Here is a 20,000-nt window from a genome sequence, read left to right on the forward strand (position 1 = left end):
CCCGAGCCGCTTTGAAAGCGGAAGGGAAAGTGCCGGAAGTTAGGGAAGAATTAATCATATGTGTGATTGCCGGGGTGATAGTCGGTGATATGGCTTGAAGGAGGTTAGATGGGATCGGATCAAGCAGACAGGTAGTAGGACGGCTACATGTTAGTAGTTTAGATACTTCACTTTCAGCGAGGGGGGTGAAACAAGGGAACGATGAGCCTACGGCTGGAGAAGACAGGTTGTGAGTAAGTTGTTTAACGGTGTGGGGCTCACCATGTGGCCTCCTTCAGTGGGGGGAGGTCTCCTGTCGTCACACCGGGCTGCCGGGGTACCTGTCCTCTGGCGCTTTCGGTGCGCAGGGGGTCAGGCTGTGGGTGGTGGTGCCGTCTGCCGCCTTCTGTTCTGTGGTCCGCATGCTCGGCGGCCGGAGGCTGACCAGAGGCCTGTTGGGGGGCGTGGAGCTGCTCGGCATGGCAGAGGCGCATGGCGGGCCGCTCTGCACCCGTGGCAGATCGCTGTAGGTTGGCTGCCACCAGGTACGGGAGGTGGGTGTAATAGGGCACGGTCAGGTGCAGGAGGAGGGAGTGCGCATGGTTGCTCCCTGGCCTGCTGCACCCCTGCATCGATCTGGTCGCGCTTTGCCTATCTCTCCCAGTGCCAAAACTCATACTCAGTACAGACACCACACAATAGGCCTAGCTAGCTAACATCCAGGTGCCCCGCGCTGAGCACACGCCGCTACATGGATGGGCGCTCGGCGCTCACGCCGGGTGGGGTGTCTGGTCGGATGCAGTGGGGTGGGCCTCCCCCTTATGCAGGGCGTGGGTGGGCATGGGGGTCTGTGTAAATGTTGCTTGTTTATTTGTCTCACCTGTGGTGAATCTCCCCCTCTTGGAGTAGTGATTAGTTGTTTATAGACCCAAACATGGTAAGAATCTCCAAAGAGCAGGGTTGGTGCTGGTTCTCTGTAACCAAAAAGTGTGCTCTTGTCATTCTTCAGGTCGTCCACAGGACAGAGTTATTGCAGCAGTTCATGATGATTTAAGAATTAATAAAGAGTTGCATTGCAGGTTGAGAACTTGAACTCCACTTGCAGACTAACTCTGTCCTGGATGCAATGACGTACAAATACTCTGTGTTGTATGCCCAGCATGCTGACAGCACAGGTAAAAAAAAAAAAAAAAAGAACTTGAGTATTGACCTCCACTGAGCGACCTCGCCAACCCAGCATGTGACTGTGCATACATCTACACACGCAACTTCGAAGCAAGGTATTCATGGCTTCTTCAGAAAAAAATATAGTTTGAACATACAGGACAAGCAAATATCCATCTTACTTGCAATAAAAACAATGTCCTCTCCTGGCCCCTGACCCCCCGGAATATTTCCACACCAAATCTCCAATGTTGCGTGTAGAGGTATAAACTTTTTCTGGCTGTTGTTACTGGTTTTGTTATGTCTGTAAATTGTGAGACCAGGCATCCATGCCGCGAGATCAATACAATCGAATGGGTGCTGAGGGTGTGGGGCCAGCCGTTACCGACAAACTAGGGTGTTTATGAAAGAGGGTGTGCGTGTGTGTTTATGTGTATGTGTGTGTGTGTGTGTGTGTGTGTGTGTGCGTGTGTGTGTGCGTGTATGTTTGTGTGTGGGTGCGTGCGTGCGTGTGTAACCGTGGGGGGTGCATTGTGACACCTTAGGGCCAGTGTGGAAAGTGTGTCACCAGCGTGGTAATGTCCGTGTGGCCGTCAGCACAGTTTACAGCGAGTGCTGCTGACAAAGCATTTCAGCCATCCAATGATACTGGAGATCCAATTTCCTATAGTTTCAAAAAATAATTTTACATAACTTGACCTTAGTTCGCCAAAACAAACTTTTTGGCGTGTGTCAGTATTTATTTTGGTGGGATTTTCTTCTTTTGTTGCGCATTGAGTGATGTGAAATGATTTAAGCCAGGGCAGCGTTAGTTATTTGAAAAAAGAAATGACAGGACTGGTACTGCTGCTGTCTCTCTCACGCACACACACATTAACACACAAACCGTGTGACCCATTGATTTGAGTGGCCGCAGTTTGCATGTGTTTTTACAAAGTGTGTGTGTGTGTGTGTGCGTGCTCGCGTGTGCGTGTGCATGTGTGTGTGTGTGTGTGTGCGTGTGTGTGTGCACACTGACCTGTTTGTGCACTGGAGTGTGAGGCCAGCGGATGCTGTTTCAGGGTCAGCTGTGTGTGTGTCCAAGAGGCCAGCGATGAGTGCTTCTGCCTGTCACTAAAGGCCGCCCTCTCGCTGTCGTCAGTCCAACTCCGCCGGGTCACACTGAGCTGAGTACCTTTACAGTCACAATTCTGACACTGATGGATCGGCTGCGCCCCCCAGCCCCCGCTCCGTGGGAACTCCCGCTGTTTCCGTGTGTTCTGTGCTGCTGTGTCGCTAAGAAACACCTGTTTAAATCACTGGGTTTGATTCAGTCACCTCGGTTATGTTGGTCTTCTAAATTTTCTTCACATTGAATCAGAGCAGCTGTGTGCAGGCCCCGGATCCAGGCAGTAGTCTGATTGTCTCATGCAGGCCCCAAGCAACAACCCAACCAACTTTAAATCGTCTTCAAATATTTTCATGTAAAAACATCCTCAACAATTATATTTAAATCATTGTAACTCTGTGTTTTTTTTTTTTTTTCGTTTGTTTTTCAAATCATACATATACCTCATCTCCCCTACCCAGAACTGCGCCGTGCAGGGATGAGCCCAATAAATCCCTGTTGGTCCCTGATGGCTTTCCATTGTGTACAGAGCCAGCAGGGCTGCATTCGTTGCAATGGCATCTCTGTAGTAACAAGAATGTACTGTCAGCCTCATCTGTCACGCTAGCTAGCAAACGGAAATCCCTAATTTGCCAAATACAGAGTTTTTGTGGCGGCATTTTTATGTTCTGTAGATTATTGAGCATGGTGGGACAACAACGTCTTTCAATCGCCTCATCTGCCCACACTGCCAGTCTTTGTCTCTTGTCCATTACGTATCAACATTTCTTTAACTTGGCTTGTTTGACGCTCATCCATAATGTTGTCCAAGGGTTAATTCACATCACAAACCATAAATAAACAAAGCAAAGCGAGCTTGAGTGAAAGTTAAAGGACCCATCACACATTAGATACACATCATTCCCGCCCCTGTGGCACAGTTCTAAAGGGGCCAGCAGCTCCTGGAACCAAGCACGGAGATGGAAATGAATGTAAAAGCAAAAATGGGACTTTCACAACACTGCACAACCCTGTAGTGGAAAATGCCATAACTATTAATTTGTGTACTGCATATTAAAAATATTTGGACGATATGGCTGATGCGGCTCAAAAATCCTGCATGGGAGATTTTGAGTCAGTGGGGCCATCCGCCCCATGAGCCAATTGCTGTTTAAACTGCTGTTCAGTTTAGAGGATATTGTATAATGTCAGCTGTAGTAAATCCGACTGTAAGTCATTGTCAGCAAGGTCTTCGCCAATAATTAACATTAGTAGATGCAAGTTATTTTATGAAGCACAAACATGGGTTAAAAAGTGGGCGGGGATGCGCTTGGTGGAGCCCTCGGTATGTCCTGAAGGGATGGAGCTTCATTCCCCTGACCAAGGCGAGGAGTCATTCTGATGCCCCCTTCGCAACAGCAGGGACCTCGTTCCAGCGTCCCATTGACAGGCATGAGAAAGGTCAAGGACTGCGATGGGTGACGTCTGGGTCCTGGTGGTGCCAGTAGTGCTCAGTCATCTGCAAGGGTGGAGGATCTGGATCGGGGTAGGAGTTTGACACCTGAGCATTCACTGTAGATGTGGAGGTGCAGATCCATATACCACCCTGTACTGTAGGCGTCATTGTCTTGCACTTGATGTGAGTGGAGAGGAAAGTCCAGTAATGGGCAGCGAAGGGAACCCAGTGACGGGTCGGTTGATCACCAGATGGGCTGCGAAGTCCTGGATGCCATTTCACGGGGGTTATGTTATCGTTATAGCATATAAGTCAGGTTTATGGGCAGACATAGCACAGATGATATCATAATGTGATACAGTATGTAAGCTAGGCGTTAAGCCTAAAGGGAGGTTCTGGGTAGGTGTCTATAAATCTGGATCTCATTAGAGCACTCTCTGTGCTTTATGCTCTGCAGTCAGGTCCCTGGAAATTGAAAACAGTGAACTTTGCCAGCCCTTGGGTGGCTCGTAAGTGTGAGTATCGAGTGCTCCTCTGTGATTATCTGTGCGCACAGATGCTTTTTTTCCCCCCACACACTATCTACACAGCGCCCTTTTGGGGGCTAAGGCGAAGTTAATTGCTGCCTTCACTACCATGGTCACTCCCGTCTGTATTGTTTTCTAACTTCCTTTACCCTCGATCTCTGCCAGCCTCTTTGCATGCTCATAAGAACAGCCGCAGGCTAATATTTGCGAGGTGTCATTTCTGGCGTGACCCTTTAATTGAATAATATACAAACGAAGTGTTAAAAACCAAGATGCCTTGAAGAATCCAATGTTCTGTGAAATCCAACGTCCTCCAAGAGCAGGCACTGATGTTCCGTTTTCCTAGTTATGGTTACTATGGTCGCCAGCCAAGCAGACTACGGTCAAAATTCCAGTTAAAGATTTAAGTATTATCAGATGTACTGACCGTTTGTTTCGGACAAAGTTTAATGACTGTGGACCATGTTTGTGGATCATACTGTGAGTAAAGATATTCAGATGTTTCTTTGTGAAGTTTAAACCATCAATGGCTCCGTTTCGATTGCCCCTGACGCATATGACAGAACTCTTGTCGTAAAGACAAAGTTCATGCACACGGGCTGCAGTACAAACGTGGCAGCGTTGAGAAAAGAGACTGCGTTGTTTTCACGTTTATGGCTTATGCTGATGTCTCAGTGGTCATTGCAGCGGGTTCAGACGGATGAGGTTCAACTGTGTGTGAACCGGGGTTGAATGAGCAGCGGTTCGTTCTGCTCTGAGAGCATCGCTGAAACACAAATTGGTGTTGGTGTTCTTGTCATTGTGTTGCTGTATGATAACAAAGCAGCATCTAGTAAGACAGTTTGTGAGCACCAAAGAAATGTTTGGGAAATGTGAGCGTGTGTGTGTGTGTGCGTGTGTGCGTGTGTGTGTGTGTGTGTGTGTGTGTGTGTGTGTGTGTGTGTGTGTGTGTGTGTGTGTATGTGTGTGTGTGTGCCTGTTGTGTAATCCCATGAGGGGTCATCATTCATCTGCGCGTGTGTTCCCAACCTCTGGAAATCTTTCTTGGTTCAGTAGAGGCTCCCTCTACTTGGATACCTCCTCTGGGGTATTTCCATCCCCTGGACACATACACACACACACACACACACACACACACACACACAAAACACACACACACACACAGAATGATAAAGCGTCTGCCAAGGACAGAGAGAAGATGAGAGAAGTTCGCTGCTGTAGCCTCAAATCCCCTTCAAAATGGGTCTGGTCAGCACACAGTGTGTGTGTGTGTGTGTGTGTGTGTGTGTGTGTGTGTGTGTGTGTGTGTGTGTGTGTGTGTGTGTGTGTGTGTGTGTGTGTGTTGAGAAGCGGCTTCATACATGCCAGTTTCCTCATGATCCACCTCTATACATGTCTTTTGATGGTGGGAGGAAACCAGAGCAGCGGCTGGAAACCCATGCAAACTCCACACAGAAAGGACCGGGGACGACCGGGAATTCAAACCCCGCCGCTTTGCTTGTGAGATCGGGTTTCGGAACGCCACGCTCCCACGCCGAAATCGGTGGATCTATTTGAGCAAAAAAGCGAGCTCAGTCCACTTTATAATAATAATTGTTGTTAATAGGTGTTTTGCATGTGAGTTGATCTGAAAGAACAATACAACTTCAGTCCACCATTGCAACACATGAACATGAATTGAATCCTTAAGATATAAAGTATATGTACTGTATACATCATTAGTCAGATTCTCTCTCTGAGTTCTAACACCTTGCACAAACTGAGGGGCAGAAACATAGACAAATAATAATAATAATAATAATAATAATAATAATAATAAAAGTAATAGTAATAGTAATAATAATAATAATAATAATAATGATAATAATAATAATAATAATAATAATAATAATAATAATAATAATAATAATAACAATAATAATAAAACAAATAAACCTGATAAATGCAATGCAAATAATGGTTCTTGAGTCTTTCCTCCAACCCATGTGTGTACACATGCAGATGTGTGTCAATTTGCTGATGGCATGCTCCTGCTCACAGCACTTACCCAGACATTGACGCAGTTTAGCCCATTAACTCCATGAAGGGAAAGGTGGGATGGGAGGCCAGGGGTCGCTGCGGTTCAAATAAGACTGTGATTATGTCACAATTACAACATTATCCATTTATCGATTAAATAAAGGATAAAAACAGGTCAAATATATCACCCTTTAAAATTGTAGCCGACCATGGCGCTTAACATTTTGAGCTTGTCGAAAGATCTTCACAAATGTTTACAGATTCATAGTTGTACTTACATTTTTTTGAATGTGTATTATACATTCCCACAAATGAATGCACGTGAGAATTCGTTAAAACGATTTAATCAAATATATTCAAATGGTTTTGTGTCAAAAACGTGTCACATGTGACAGTTTAGACTGCTTAGTTTACACTTACACTTAACTTTACACTGCTGTCTAAGTTTTTATACTTTTTTGTGCTCTCCAGGGTGATATTAAATGGCCAGCACTTTGTAGTTTCTTAATGAATTTGATGTGTTGATGAGACCGCTGACGCTGACTTGAGTAAAATAATAGATTACAAAAGAACAGCATCAGACTGGACTTGCCATGGACGTCCAGGAGAGAACCGAGCCGGATAGGATTCTCTGTCGAATGAAACTCAGGCAGGTGCTTTTATGCTCAGCCAGAGACAACGTTGACCCTCTGATTCCCCTACATAGGTCACCGTTCACATTTTCACCTCCCTTACCTCCCTCACCGGGACCCCTGACAATGGGCTCTGTCTCTCTCTTGAGACCCCTGGCACCGTCTGTTAATAATTGTTATTTTATACAATGGGCACTGTCTTGGGACGCCACTCATTCCAAGACACCTCAACATCAGACAAACATGTGACTTAAAAGAAAAGTGGGAAATAAGATAAAGTTGTATTTCTTTTTTTTGTCATGTTTTTAAGGTAGAATGTCATGAATGTATGAATGTCATATCTGACTTAAGAGTCAAGCGCAATGGAATAATGAATACTTAAATACGCCTTAAATTTAAAGCTGCATTAAGCGAAATCCAAGAAAATGGATTCACACACACACTTGCACAAACCCACTCACACCTCACTCCTTCCCTTGAACAACGGGAACATCTTGGCTGCTTGTCGCTGTGTTCTCTCATTTGCCCTCATATTAGAAAACCAGTACGTAAAAATCCTCATTATCCTTGGCCTCTGATTTTGGTCCTGTTCTTTCGTGTGTGTGTGCCTGTGCGTGTGCGTGTGTGTGAAAAGTGGGCAATTATGGTAGGGGTCTAGTAGATGGCCAAACTACAATTTAATGAGGACAGGCCTTAAGCAGTGTTTGTGCTTGTGTGTGAGTATGTGTCGAATGTGTCCTATGTGTGCGTGCATGCGTACGTGAGTGTGTGTGTGTGTGTGTGTGTGTGTGTGTGTGTGTGTGTGTGATTACGTGAAACTGCAGTTGATAACATTCATATGACAGTACATGTGTTTGTTTGTGTGTGTATACTCTACAATCTGTAGAATGAGTGTAGCTTGGAGACAGCTATTATCTTGAATATATATAGTATATATCTGTCTGTCTGACCAGTGTCATCCAAAAGGAACAAACCTGCAGTCTGACCTCTCTCTCTCTCTCTCTCCCTCTTTCTCTCTCTCTGTGTCTGTCTCTCTTCCTTCCAGTCTGCTCGCAGTACTCGCGGGGCGTCTTCGCCATCTTCGGCCTGTACGACAAGCGCTCGGTGCACACGCTGACGTCCTTCTGCGGCGCCCTCCACATCTCCCTCATCACGCCCAGCTTCCCCACCGAGGGCGAGAGCCAGTTCACCCTGCAGCTCCGGCCGTCCATCCGTGGGGCGCTGCTCTCGCTGCTCGACCACTACGACTGGAACAAGTTTGTCTTCCTCTACGACACCGACCGAGGTAAGTGCCCGTTGCTTGTGTTTTTGAGATAGATATTTTATTACATTGATACCCATTACGGCAGCTCTCAAAAACAATCAAAAGAATTGGATAAAAATGGAGATCGTTTTGCAGTTTGCAATCAACCTAAACAATATAACTGAAAATAGAAGAAATGGCAATAATGCAATTCACCTAAAATGAACTAAAATTTTTTAAAAATGACAGTATACAATAAACCTAAAATACATTTAACTAATTATTAACTAAGAAAAAAAACAATAACAAGAAAAATACTCCTAAAATAATCAATACACTCTAAATATTTGTCAATGAACAGGAAACCTAGAAATTCACTATAAACAATAAAAAAAACAAAAAAACAATTAGCAATATACAATAAAATCAAAAATTAACTACGAATTAAAAAATGGCAATATACAATAAACCGAAGAATAAACATGATACAATAAAATAAACGTAACGATGAACAATTAACAAGAGAAGATCGGCAATAAACCAAAACAATTTACAATAAACAATAGATAAAGCAAAAGCTGGCACCAAAATTCTGCATTCTCAAAGTTTGTAACATAATCAGAAAATATTCCTCACATTTCAAAGACTTCAAAGATTTGTGGTGTAAGATGAGCTTTGAGGTTCTGTGGTCAGGGATCACTTTACTTGTTTTGTGATTTAAAGGACTATGAGCCGAGCATTCCCGATTCTCCCATTTTTTCCTTGCTTGTCTTGCCCCAGCACCCGACCCCAGGGCCACCGTGATGGTGTGAATGGACGCGGCACTAAAATAATAGGTGATTCTCTTTCTTGTTTTCATTTTTTTTCTGGTCAGCAACGGGAACACACATGGGAACACTCGATCTGAAGATAAGGTCGCCGTTCCGCGGAAGGCCAGAGGTTGTTGTTGTAAATTGAAAGTGAGATTTCTCTTGCTATCTCACTATCTCGTCCCGCACTCGCACAACATCTGGTTGACCAGATAAGGTGTGGTACAGGGCCAGCGCTGTGACTCCCCTTTTTACGTGACAATTTCTTGTGTGAACAAATATGTTAAAAATCGAACTGCGGCGACAGCTGTATGATGGTGTAACCCATGAGACTTTGGTCATCTTGAGGCCGTGGCAATCACACGCTGCAGTTGGGAACAGTTTGCGAAAATGAAAGCACGCCATCAGAGATTTGGCACACTTCAAAAGAATATTCATATTGATTTTAGCAGAGGAAGTGCACGTCAAACATGTGTTGTTCGACTATGTTCCGTCCAGCCCGATGTTGCCTAAGCCAGCTTGAAGGAACATAGGACATACATTTCTGTCAGGGCCGAGGGAACATAGACGTGATCCCCTCGAAATGGAGCCGCTTTTGGATCGGGAGCCACCAGTTGAGGACCACTTTCTTAATTTGGTTGCTCTTTAAAAAGTAGGTAGATATTCAAGATTCAAGAGGTTTATTTGTCACATACATATGCAGTACATACATACCAGATACGTAGCACTGTGTGTGGATATGAAACACAGTGCTACTGGCGCGGTGGAGACCCCGCTGAGGCGCTGTCCGAGGTGCTTAACCAGGCAGCGTCAGGCTGAGGGCGTCCTTAAAAACAGCCGCTCGCTAGTTGAGCGTTTATCTCCCCCCCCCCCTCCCCTTGTTCTGAGGCTTGGACGTCGCTGCCACTTCTGCTCGAGTTGCCACCGCTGTAATGTCGCGTGTCAGCAACTGTCACCCGCGCTGGCCTCACATCGCGCGGCTTAAAAGAGAGCGGCGGAACCCCACCGCCGCCTCCAACAGATTGCACTATACATGTTGCGGCCCGGATGAGGGGCCGTGACGCACGGCTCAAGCGTTTATGTTCGTGTCCCTTACGGAACACAACCCGAAGGACAGTTTCTCAACTGTGCACACCCTGAGAGACTTGACAGACCGGATTAATGTTTGAAATCGCGCCAAAATGTCTCTCTGAATGAGGGCTGTACCGAAGCAGAAAACCAAATTCTTTTTTTTTTTTTTTTGTTTTTTTTCCAGGTCGCGAGATTTACGGGTCAACGAGCGTCAGAAAAGTATATTGACGTGTTTGCGATGTTTTTTCCCCCAGTTTCTCCGCGTAAATAAACCAAGGTTTTCATCCCGTTCAATTCGTCCTGAATTAACCAACCCTGCTCACGAATTAACCAACCACTCTGCTTCCAGCGGTCTACTGAGCGAGTCTCTTTTGGAACGTGTAATACTTCAAATTCTATTCCTCAGTCACTAAATATCTACATCTTGGACTCTCGCACTCCATGTTATCCCCGTGGATTAGCACCCGAAGCCTTTTCATTTTTGCTAATGTCGGAGATTCTTGAATGTGGTTCCAGCCGTTAATACCACTTGCAACAGTTACTTCCGACGCCCCAGCTACTATCAAAACACTCTGATTACCACGCATAATAACCATTGCTGCGAACTACGATTTGGTTTCTTTTTTTGTTTTTTCTTTACCAATTTCTCTCTGCAGGAGCATAAGATGGAGGGACAACGTCACCATTTATTAAAGCAAAAGAGTTTCCCTGACCTCTCGACATCCGGATCGGAAGTTTTGTCAGGCGCTCTTCCATATCTTTCCATGGCTCCCCGCCCCTTTCATCCGCACGATCTCCTTATCAACGATCAAAGTCTGCTGTGCTCCAACCCTAAAACCACATCATTTTGATACCCCCCTCCCTCTTCCTGGATTCAGCTGATCAGACAGAATCTGCTTTTGCTGCCTGGCGTTTCGCGGAAGCCGATCTTTTTCGATAAGCGTTTTTCGAAATGAGTGAAAAATGGTGAGGCCTTCTGTTTGCAATGGGCCGGAAAATCACAACGTAAGTGGAAAAATCGAAAGCGTAAGCTCAGCCATCATCCTTCAGATGATATTTAATTCATTATTTGTATTTTTTATTTTTTTGTCTTTTAAACACACACCTCCCTCTGTCTGGCAGGGGACTTCCCCACCCACAATTGGAGAAAAATACACTTAAACAGTGACATTGCGATGGGGACTGAAAGGGAAAGAGCGTTGGTTTGGATGTTTATGAAGGCCATAGAAGGCCTTCTCCAGACTGTAGATAAATATTTTTGTAAATATGCTCATATGTATGTCTGTGTGTGAATGGTGATGAATGAGTGTGTGTGTGTGTGTTTGTGTGTTGCATCAGGCTCATGCCCGCATGCAAGCAGGCAGAGGTCGTACAGGAGTGTGTGCTTGTGTTTGTGCGTGGGCTTTTAATTTGGCCCGTTGGATGCAGGCAGATGCACTTTGGCCCCCTTTTTTTTTTTTACACTCACTCACACACACACACACACACACACACACACACACACACACACACAAACACAAACACACAGCCAAGTAGGAGGCAGGCATTCATCCAGTATTGACTGTAATGTGGAATCAGCCCACGCCTGAGTGAGCTCAGTCAATGAGCTCTGGTCTGTATCCCTGCTTCAAAGTACCAGGGATACAGTTGGACTGGACTGGCATACTGTGTGTGAGTGTGTGTGTGTGTGTGTGTGTGTGTGTGTGTGTGTGTGTGTGTGTGTGTGTGTGTGTGTGTGTGTGTGTGTGTGTGTGTGTGTGTGTGTGTGTGTGTGTGCGTGTGTGTGTGTATGTGTGTGCGCGTGTATGCGTGTCTGCCTGCCTACCACCATTGCCGTGTGTGTGGTTTCTCCTGGCACGTCCTGCTGGGCCTCCCCCACAATGAGCGATAAAGAGATAAGGTGAGAGCTGGAGAGGAGAGGGAAATGGGATGTGAAGGATCAGAGAGGTTCGGTTTGGAGAATCGTCGGCATGGAGAAAATGACGGCGGTTTGGGGTGAAGCGGCGGAGAAAAATTGATTGACTTGAGGACGGCAAATTTGACCTTTTTTAAAATCCAAAATCAATATTTACAGTGTAGATGTTCCCATGCGAGTCATAAAAGTTGTATGGTGTTTGAGTGGCGTTTGAAAAAAACCTGCAATGAATATTACCATTGCATTGCAATGCACAGTGGGACAATACTTACAGAACCATGGTGATTGTGATTGTCAGTTATTAATGTGACTCAACTTAAATTAACTGTAATTTATAAATTAACCACGATACATCACCGGTGATGTAAGACATTAAAAGGCGATGTAAGACATTAATAAACGACAATTTTGGTGCCATTGGACACATTTTAGTCTATGTATTATAGTATACCGGTATATTTTAAAAAAAGTAAGAGAAAAATAAAACAGCTGATGATGGTTCACCAAAGGAGAACACACACACACACACACACACACACACACACACACACACACACACACACACACACACACACATTACTATAATCAGCGTGTGGTACCAGATCGAGCCACTAAACCAGTTTTTGAATCGGCAAAGGAGGCGGAGGATTAGACAACGGATGATTAGCCAATAATGGGACTTGTCTAAAGCTGAACACGGGACCACGTTGCCTGATTCCGCAACGCATACACAACCCAGGTAGGTCGGTGTCCACAACCAGCTGTTTGTGAGGAGCTGGTCATGCAAATGGTTGAGGAGGTTTATTCATGGGTTACTTCACGTGTGTTCATTAGCTATCATGAATTAGGAACCCTTAAGTTATTATTCCTTCTTTATTCTTTTTTTTATTTTTAGCCTGGGCCTCAGGAGTTCATGAGACGTCCAGCATTATCACGTGCTGAGTCATGCATTTCTTCATACATGACTTACTAAGGAGTGATGTATTATTAGTGAATCCAGATAGCATCAAACTGGTCGAACCCTGTCCATTCCCTTTTCTAATGTAGTTGTGGTGGTGTGTGTGTGTGTGTGTGTGGGGGGGGGGGGGTGACAAACTGCTCCCTTTTACAAAAGGTAAAAAGCCCGACATTCTCTGCGGATGAGATCGATGGAGAGAGCGCAGGATCAAAGGGAGATGGGTGAGGATGGGAACAAAGCAGGGAAAGCAAATGGGCAGACTCCTGCCGAGCACATGCATTAGCCCTGATGGCGAGCGGAGATGGAAAGCAGATTGAAGAAGGAGCACAATTTGCCCGTGCTCCACCTCCCACACTGTCGGTGTCCGCCTGTTGTCAGAGCAGTGTTTTAATGCCGCTATGCCACTGGCTTCTTTACAGCCAGCTACGCATTCATCAGCACCCCCAATCAACAGGAGGAACTGGGCCCCTCCCCCTTGCAACTAACACCCATAGCCCCTGTTTCACATCATTAAATCGTTGGCAAATTACCACAATACGTCCTGCTACCACTCTGCACTTGAGGATGCAGGCGGCTGGGATACAGAGTGAAATTAAATGACTTGTAAATGAAATAAAGTGGAATGAGTGGGGAGGAGTGGACCGCTCTACACAAAAGGGCGTGCCCTCGTGGACTGGAGGTGTTTGTGATAATGGAGCAGGGCCGGCTGGTGCCGCCGAAGCCATTTTACTTGCGGGGCTGGCGGGGCGCGGTGGGTAGCCACAATGTGTAGCCATGGTGTGTAGCTTCTGGTGTGTCGACACAAAGAAAGCTCTTCATTAAAAGCAGCCGAGGAAGGGCGACGGGCCTTTTCTGAGGGCAGCTGTACTCAGGCCCGCGTGGATGGAAGCAGGGAAACAGGCTGTAGACGTAGCCGCACACTAATGGAGAGACCACACGCAACAGAAGCCACGTTTCCACCACAGCAACTTTCCCCAGGACCGCGAAAACCTTTGGAGGAACTGTGAGAGAAAAATGCATACGATCAACTATATGTAAAGAGAAATGTTCCTTCCCTCTACAATGTAAATTCCAACATGGAAGAACCAGATCACATTTCGTCCTGTTTACCTCGTATGCAGAGGAAGAATAACCACAGGGGAGCCTGGAGGTGCATTGTAAGGGATTGTAATGTGCGTCTGCCAGGTCAAGTTTACAGGTTCCTGTGAATTCGCTGTCTGAGGGTGGCATCCAGGAAATCAATTGGGGGGCACTGACTTGTAAATGAGTTCTCACCCAAGACACACCCTCTGTTTTTGTATAAAGCCCACTTTCATCAGAAATAACAGCAGACTGGTCAGAACACTGCTTTGGAGCAGTACTGCACCTTTCTCTTTATTCTGCAGAATAAATATCTTGAATATTCTTAGTTTTTGTTTTCTTGTAGCGGGCAGATTAACCTCACCGATCATTGCAGAAGAATTTCTTCCACAGAACTCAATGCGATTCCACCGCAGGGACCGGTTTGAATTAAGCTCCGGGAACAAAGTCAAACCCTAGAACAAACCCTAACCCTGCTCGGGTGGAGTAGTCACTTTGGGGCTGGGGTGGGGCTTGCAGCACTGAACATTTCTGATTGGCCGAGTGCTCACAGCATTTTATTTCGGACATCATTTTTAAAAATCTGTAGCCGCAAACCGATTGTATGTACAGTTCGTTTTTTGTTCTGAAAATGTTCCGTAAAAATGGAAAATGTATTGTTTTCCGTTTTTGATAATAAAAAACACAAAACAAGAAAACGACCGAGTGAGTGTGTGTGTGTGTGTGTGTGTGTGTGTGTGTGTGTGTGTGCGTGCGTGCGTGCGTGCGTGCGTGCGTGGGTGTGCGTGTGTGTGTGTGTGTGGTAAATATATATATATATATATATATATATATACAATCAAAGTGATATTCCACTTTATCACTTTGGTTGTCTTTCTTTATCCATTTGATTTTTCTTGTTAGTGTAGTCTTCTGCATTAGTGCCACCTAGTGGACTGGAGTGGAGCAGTTTGTTGTATAGTGGCGCGCAAAAATGACGTGTGAAATCAGCCGTTCACAATCAGCTTTTAGTTCCTTCCAAAAAGTTCCTGGGAATAAAAGTTCTGGGTACTTTGAGTGGAAACGCGACTTAAGTGACCAGAACCAAGCCATACCAAAATAGATGTGGCGTGTGTGTGACATCACCAGTCGGTTTTCTCAAGAGATGCTTTCAAGCCTCGAGTTTGGGTTTTAAGTTTTGCTGCCACTTTGGCAGAGAAGGGCACCAAATCTGGGCAGCCGGCGGAGTCTTGGTCTGCCGAGCTGGAGAGTGAAACCAGACGTGGAATTTTCAAAATCACAACCAAGGCACCCATTAGGAGAAGTACAGATACATTAGATATTGATTTTGCCGTTAGGCTTTGTTGACTATCATGGTTTTTTTTATGTATTTCTAGCTATGCTGTGCGATGTGATATCCAATCGGAACGCAGGTCATCTTCATCTGATGTTCTCCTGTTCCTATAACAACTATATAACGGAGCAAAAGCTTATTGTAGCAGAAGCCAATACCATAAGCTTCATTTACTGACACATGAGTTATTATCCTGATGATGTGTCTGACAGACACATCAATAGTTAATCAATGTAGTTTATCAATTGTTGCGCTCCTATAACGTTCACTCATTTTGCACATACCGGAGCATATATTCTACTTTTACTACAATTACTACAAAATGTGCACATTCCCGATGGATATATTGGCACATGTCAGCATAGCTTTACATATAAAAATAAACGCATGCATCTCAATTAATGCTGCTATCTGGGAGTCTGAATGGTAAACATCCTCAAAACTTCACTCAAGTTACACCTACTGTACACGTCGGCATGAAACGGCGTCACTGGCGTCGCGAGCGCATCTCACCACGTATTGTTTATTGGCAAGTGATTGATAAGAGAAGTGTGTATTTCCCTACTTTTTCCCTTAAACCGATTCATTAGTTCCCGCTACGGGCGCTTCGAGGCGTCAAGGGCCTCTTTGAAGTGGTCGGGGGATGAGGATCTGGAGCAATTGGAATTCGATCAGAGTAGTTAAATAAACAGGGGCAGGGCCCGCAGAGTCAACAACATAGCAAGGAGTCACAAAAGGTAATGAGCAGCCTTGGTGGGCGACGAGCGACGTAAACTGCAGTGACGCCAAGAGAGGCGGTGCATCAGAGGCGACTGCATTGGATGGTGCAGTAGTCGCTGAAGTGGAACTACACTGCGATAAGTGATGCTGTCAAAAAGAAAGCCATTTGCTCAACGGCGTTAATAGCTAAGAAAAAAAAATATTATGAATCAAAGAATTGAGATGAATTAAAAGTCCTTTTCAAAATTGTTATGACTATTTTGGGTTAGTAATACAAACAATTTGTATTACTATCCCTAAGTAAAACATTTTATTGATAATAATTAGTAGCTAATCTGAATATGGCAATGTCAAGAATGACAAGAATAACATTTGATAAAATATAGATATATGGAAATCTACATACATGAGGCATATGTAAAATATATAAATATATATATAGATACTGTATACTGTATATATCCATGTAATAAAGATCAAATGTCAAACCATCAAATCAAAACAGACATGAGACTTCATGAGACTTCATACATTTTAATGCATCCTCAGCTTCTCATGCTGCCTGCTCCGTAAAACCTTCATCAAACCATGCGATTAGTGGTGGTGGGGCGCACTCACCAGGGAATGTAAAGGAAGGCGACAAACAGCGTCCTTGGAAAAGAAAGAAAGGCGTGACAAGTGGAAGTGTGCAACACCGGTTCATCGACACGCACTCACACACAGATACAAACCGCCGTCAACACTTCAGTACTTTCACGTTTCTTCCAGAACCGCATATTTGCGTTTTTAAAATGTTGTTGGTGGAGGGAGGAAAAAAAGAAAAAAAAGCCGCGGCACTCAAAGATCACTCGTATGAAGATCCCCTCCCCCTCCTTGAAATTGAAAGTGCTGAAGCGGCGGTAAGTTGTTTGCCGACATCCTGCTAAACAGAGATACAGCATAACCTCCAGGTTAGAGAAGAGATCCTATCCATTTCGTTAGCGCAGCCATTGCAGGGGTTTGCATATTTTAACTTTCGAGTGCGTGTTTGCAGTTCTTGCTCTCTAATCGGACGTTGTCAATGTGAGCTGTTCTCGGCGCTGTATTTCACAATGCTTCAAATGTTTTTTTATCCGATATTTTATTCGACCCTTTCTTCTGTTCCGTAAGTCGAGTTTGACTCATTTTCGCCGCACAGGCTGGTCGGAAAAGGGTATTCCTGGTGGTCTATAATTAGCCTCTTGTACAGACCAAAGTCATTAAATATTGAAATACTGTACTGTCATCACATTTGTTTAGAGATTCCGGAAAACAAACGTATTACATCTCATGTTCCGTACAGCTGACTTTGGACAGGAGCCATTTTTCCTGTCCAAATTTGTTCAGTCTAAAGGTCTGTTCACCGGCCTCCACCAGCACGAGTGTTCATGTTGTGTGAGGCTTTTTTGTTTTCATTCAAAGACGGGGCTTTTTTGTTTTCTTCTCTGTAAGATATGCAGATATATCCAGTTTGCTCTTTCGAAGGACAAACTCGTTCGGGTTTACCTCTGTTGTATCACAGTTGACTAAATGGATGTGGGCCAAAGTGAAGTTCAAGTAAAACCTAACGTCAACTTTACTTTCGGCCTTGAACAGTGACGTTCATCCTGATGCAGGTTCATGATAACGCAACTAAAGACTGCACATTGTTATAAGCTCACGCTATTGTGAATAGATTTTAATAAACGCCCTGCGTTTCGGTGGGTGCATTAACCAGTGTCATCACATTAGTGCTCCATCCGGTGCTTTTTTATATGGAGGAGAAGCGTGAGAACAGGTCTTTTCCCGATGGAGTCCTGAAGCCGGTGATGGTGGAGAACTTCTGCTGCGAGATGTTCTTCTGCAGAGCCTGGGAGGAACTTGATGGGGTGGAGGTAAAAGACCTGATGTTGGCAGAGATGGGATCGAGGTGGAACATGGCACCGGTGGATATGCGGTGGAGGTAGAGCCTGATACTGGTGGAATTGAGGGGGACGGTGGCGCTGGCGGAGACGGTGTGGAGGGAGACCCTGATACTCTCGGAGATGGGATGGAGATGGGATGAGATGGGGTGGAGGTGGGAGCATTCTCGTTCATTCAACGTTCTGCTGTCCGATCTCATTTCAGCAAGGACAGATTTTAGTTTCTTCAAAATGCAGGGAATATATAAGCCTTTTGATGGGACACATGCGTATGAGTGGCTTAATGGAGGTGTAGGTGTGCGTTTGTGTTTTTTTCCCTGCGACTGATGGCCATAAGGGTTGGGGGTGGGAAGCAGGAGAGAGCAGGTATGCGGCGGAGTACGAGTGGTGGAGAACCAGCGCACGGGTTAATCCACTAATTGGGAGCACGGGGAGATGGCTTGCCAAACTGTGATGGCCGCCAGGTGGGGCCGTTTAAAGGGGGACATCTGTTCCTGCCAGGGTAACAGCCGCCATCACAGCGATCACCACCCCCCAAGTCTCCTCTCTCACACTCATCTTCTTTCAACACAAAACCTAAGCAAGGTCTCCAAATCCCCCCTACACACACACACACACACACGCTACTGCCTTCCCTCCTCTCTCCACCCCACAACCTCCCCACAGCCTGTTTTATACACCGCATATCCCCAAAACTGTGTGTATTGGAGCAAGATGAAGGGGTTTATTTGCCAGAAATAGACTTTGTTTATAGAGCATTTATTTTTGGGAGGAGTAGCTGGAGGTTGCTCGTCTCGCTGGGGAAAATGTGCGTACGGAGGCCAATTTCTCTGTTATTGAGACCTGCAGTTGTAACCGATGCTTTCGTCACTTGAACTTACGCTCCAGCTATTTGTGTCTTTTAGAGCTGGTACTTTGACCGGTTGTATGGATGTCACGTCCTGAGATTCCGATGGAATGCCGATAGTCTGAGGAATTATCCCGGTTCAACAGTGTTTTTTTATTTTTGTATTTTTTCAATATTGAGGTAAAGCACACAAAAACATTTTGTTGGTTTTGTGTTAGATTTTCTTTTGCATACGATTTGGTCCTGCAGACGATTTGGTCCTGCACGCCTACTTTATTTTAAAAGTATGATTATGGTTGGGGAAAGATGTGCCATTTGACACCAAAATAATTCAAATAAAGCCAATCACAAGTGGCAGATTTGTCACCCATATAACATTTTTGGACAGCAAAGGACTTTAACCCCAGTGGATGGACTGGAGGATGGACACTTATCGGACTAATGCATGACATCTCTAAAAGCGATGCCTTATCCGCGCTAAATTAACTTGAATCAAAGTAATCATAAAGGCGTACAGGATTTGTTGATTCTCTTAAATTTAGATGCAGGAAACGACACATTCAATGATGGGTTTAAATGTTGGGCCTGTTAATGAACTGCAAGACCGAAGTCCATCACGCAGGAATGGCGGGCGGCAATCAAAAATCGCAACTCTGCATAAAATCAGGGGGAACAAAACGGGGAAAAAAGAAAAATATTTATAGTAAAAAGACTTATTTTACCCAGAAATACTCCAAACAGGCATAATTGACCCCATTAGGTTGACTGGTGAATGGTGAATTACTTGAAACTAGAGAAAAATGTTTCAGGATCTAGAATAATAGCTTCAACCATCGCTTGACGTTTGTGGGTCTGACCCAGGTCTCCCTGAAGCCTGAGATCTCTCTGTTTGTTCTTCCAGGATACGCCATCCTGCAGGCCATCATGGAGAAGGCGGGCCAGAATAACTGGCAGGTCAGCGCCATCTGCGTGGAGAACTTCAACGACGCCAGCTACCGGCGGCTTCTGGAGGACCTGGACCGGCGGCAGGAGAAGAAGTTTGTCATCGACCTGGAAGCGGAGCGGTTGCAGAACATGCTGGAACAGGTGACCTTGCTGCGGTGTTACCGTCCATTTGTCTTTGTGACCGTATTGACAGACAATGTTGCCTTGTAAGCACTTCATTTTTTTGGGGTTTTGAATACCTTTTAAATATAGGCTTAATCTATACACCCTGAGAATATGTCTTGACATCTACGATC

The 20,000-nt window shown here is 45.1% G+C and overlaps 1 protein-coding gene across 1 annotated transcript in view; it reads left to right on the top strand.

Annotated features, from left to right (window-relative positions):
* Positions 1 to 20,000, top strand: part of LOC307240561 (glutamate receptor 4) — a gene marked incomplete at both ends in the record, with an annotated part of 92,937 nt that overhangs the window by 28,791 nt on the left and 44,146 nt on the right. Inside the window, 2 exons of the mRNA XM_080014375.1 lie at positions 7,910 to 8,149; positions 19,661 to 19,845. Coding sequence (XP_079870501.1) covers positions 7,910 to 8,149; positions 19,661 to 19,845 — 425 coding nt within the window. The remainder of the gene's footprint in view (positions 1 to 7,909; positions 8,150 to 19,660; positions 19,846 to 20,000) is intronic.

Source organism: Zeus faber (genome assembly GCF_960531495.2).
Source record: "Zeus faber genome assembly, chromosome: 14".
Classification (NCBI taxonomy): Eukaryota; Metazoa; Chordata; class Actinopteri; order Zeiformes; family Zeidae; genus Zeus; species Zeus faber.